This window comes from Solanum tuberosum, unplaced genomic scaffold, assembly GCF_000226075.1.
Source record: "Solanum tuberosum cultivar DM 1-3 516 R44 unplaced genomic scaffold, SolTub_3.0 scf00369, whole genome shotgun sequence".
Lineage (NCBI taxonomy): Eukaryota > Viridiplantae > Streptophyta > Magnoliopsida > Solanales > Solanaceae > Solanum > Solanum tuberosum.
Genome location: NW_006239297.1, coordinates 574,439 through 577,265, shown reverse-complemented (window position 1 = coordinate 577,265; position 2,827 = coordinate 574,439). Strand labels below are relative to the sequence as shown.

The following is a 2,827-nucleotide window of genomic DNA, read 5'->3' as shown; positions in this document are numbered from 1 at the left end:
CGATGTGGGGATCGAGAGAATATCAAAGAATCCACGGAGTTTAGATCGGCGAAGAGTTTACAGTTGATCCTTGAAGAATTCTAGAGAGAATTATGTGTTTTACCCTAATTAATTTGAAGGTGAGAAATGAACAAAAAAGTGCTCAAGTGTAATATGTATGCAAACAACCAACACTTGCTCATCGCGAGCTCCAACATGATCGAGCAGAGGTCTCGTACGTCCCGGGCCTTGCTCCGTAAGCCCCTAGCCTGTGGGTGGATAGTTCATCCTTAACTGAGCACACGAATTCATTTTTTGATATAGCATTAAAGGATGACTTAAAGCTTTATAATTCAACTCTTGGACCATCCATCGATCCACTTAAGTCAATCACTCTGAATGCACAGGCCGTGTTACACTAATAATAATAATAATGACTAAATGTGGAACTGTTCGTTAATATTAAAATAGAGGGAGGTTGAGTATTTAGAACAAAGATTACTTGTTACAAGGGAGAAAGACCAAATGCCCTCTACTCTTGATTGCAATTGCATATTATCAGGTTAGTGTAGGTTTTGAGGTTGATTAGTGAAAACTTCATTATCACCATGCTTTACACCTTAGATAAATTGGAAGTGTCAAGATTTAGAGCCCCATATATATAATAATCTCATAATCTAGTTATTTCAACCCACAGCCACATATACAAACAAATTCAATTGTACAATTGGGTAAACAATAATTAATACTTAGCTTGTGACAGTCATGTTGGCCTGCCTAAAATGAGGTTTCAAAGACAAACGTTAACGATCAATGTTGGTGCCAAACCTAATATAGTCCAAACTTGTCAACATGAATTGATTATACATTATCAGGTATGAGAGTTTTGTTTGGGGTAAGTAGGACGTGTTATTGAAGTTGCAGTATTTTTCTATGACGATTAAAAGTCTCCGTTAACAAGCTAAGTTTACCAAATTAATTCTATACGTTACATTACTAGCTATTTAATTCTCATGTAAATATTGGTGCAAGAGAAGAAAAGAATGATTGCTATATATATATATATATGAGGAATAATATTGTTACATTATAGTCCCCCCAATTAGGAAAAGAAAGAAGTTAACATGGGCGTCGAATGTTGCAAGACAAAGCACCAGAAAACTTAGTTAGTAATCCAACTTTAGAAGAGGGTTCTGGTTGAATCAAATTGAGATGGTCAATTTTAGAGAGTAAATTCTGGTCACCAGATGGTGTAAATGTAGCACCATTTTCCAAATCATCACCATCTGATATCCATGTCCATTTCATCCATTCTTCCACACTTGATGTACTTTTCTCTCTATATGTCACCTCTTTCACCAACAATTTATCCTCCGCAATAAACCTATTCCCTTGGCTGATGATCGTTGCTCCACTGCTTCCTCCAATAGCGTATCTGCGTCAATATAATGTACGTACGTACGTAAACACACATTTTAAACCGCAGTTACAACAATCATCATTCAATAGCAATATTTAAGTACATACCTTTCCCAATGAGTGTAATCATTGTTCACCAGGTGGAAAAATCCAAACCTGCATCTAGGCATCCTTTGATCCAACCTCTTTCCAAAGTGGTTATACACCAATGTTATTTTCATTCCCCTGTCCTCTACCGAATGATCGTTAGCACCAAACAACATTACTTTTTCATGATCAGTGAAGTGACAGTTGGATATCGTAATATTAGTGGAACCAGCAACAGCATCGATAAGACCATCAGCGGCACGAGACATAGAGATGTGGTCAATCCATATATCATGAGAATTGAAGATACTAATGGCATCACCTGTATGTATGCATGTTAACATATAATTAAATTCTCTTCTCTTTTTTCAATATATATAGTAGTCAATGTCATCGATCAGTTATATTACCTTCATCTCCGCCCCTTAGGCCAAGGTGGTCGTCAGACTCCCTAAGCAGGCCACCTGCGGTAGGTACAATATGGTGAATTCGAAGGTTAGAGATAATAACATTTGATGCACTTTGTATCTTAATTCCAGCTCCATTTGCTATGTGAACGTATTTTCCACGTCCATCGATTGTTTTATTGCTACTAACAATAAGTTCCCTGCTCAATTCAATTCTCATACTTTTGGCAAATGTGATCCACAACGGTCCCTTTTGGATCACCCCAAATCGCAGAGTTCCAGGCTTAGGATCAATAACATCATCATCAGAATTATCTGTGACAATGTAGTATGGACCATACTTTCCTCCCATCGCATTGATACCAAAGCCCAACGCACAATCAGCCATTTTCTGGCGATCTTCCGCCCAGAAAGGGTCACATCTCCAGCACTTGTCAATTGAATTCACGGCCATACATGGGCCTTTGTATTTCTTTGTTAGTTTCCTCCTCGGAGCGTTTGTTGCTGTCCCTAGTGCAGCAAATACAAAGAGAATGAGTACAATGAATAGTACATTGATTTTTGTTCTATAAGAGTACTCCATTATAATTATAATGTAGGTAGGTAAGTTGGGGTTATTGTTAAAATTTGTTAGGGGTGTTGATGGTAGTTGGTGTAAGGTCAATCCTTTACACCACTACTACCCTTAGAAAAGTTTTGTGAGAATTCAGGATAATTAATTATTCCTAAACAAGCAAACATTATTTGTTCCTCTTTCTGCTTATTTTCATTCATACAACCACCTTACTTATATACTCATAAATGAAGATGATTTTGATCCATTACTTGAAATAAGAAGCGGTAAACATGGTGTGTCATTCCTCAAATATTGCTCTCTCACAAATTCTTGCTTATATATCGTTTTCTTATAGCCTTCCAATAACAAACCACTTTAA

At 37.0% G+C, this 2,827-nt stretch overlaps 1 protein-coding gene across 1 annotated transcript; it reads right to left on the bottom strand.

The window, feature by feature from the left end:
• Positions 1-1,088: 1,088 nt before the first annotated feature.
• LOC102603003 (probable pectate lyase P56) lies at positions 1,089-2,558 on the bottom strand. The gene is made up of 3 exons (XM_006361774.2): positions 1,896-2,558; positions 1,507-1,807; positions 1,089-1,414 (listed from the first exon to the last, which is right to left on the bottom strand). Exons 1-3 carry the CDS (start codon positions 2,473-2,475, stop codon positions 1,099-1,101), a joined length of 1,197 nt encoding a protein of 398 aa, XP_006361836.1. The 5' UTR covers positions 2,476-2,558; the 3' UTR covers positions 1,089-1,098.
• Positions 2,559-2,827: the final 269 nt, after the last annotated feature.

What these genes read in the sequence shown, in the direction of transcription:
- LOC102603003 (XM_006361774.2), bottom strand. Translation starts at nt 2,475, where the DNA reads ATGGAGTACTCTTATAGAACAAAAATCAATGTACTATTCATTGTACTC. An exon ending in CCTAAGGGGCGGAGATGAAG is followed by an intron (nt 1,808 to 1,895) that starts GTAATATAACTG and finishes GCATACATACAG; the next exon opens with GTGATGCCATTAGTATCTTC. An exon ending in GATTACACTCATTGGGAAAG is followed by an intron (nt 1,415 to 1,506) that starts GTATGTACTTAA and finishes ATATTGACGCAG; the next exon opens with ATACGCTATTGGAGGAAGCA.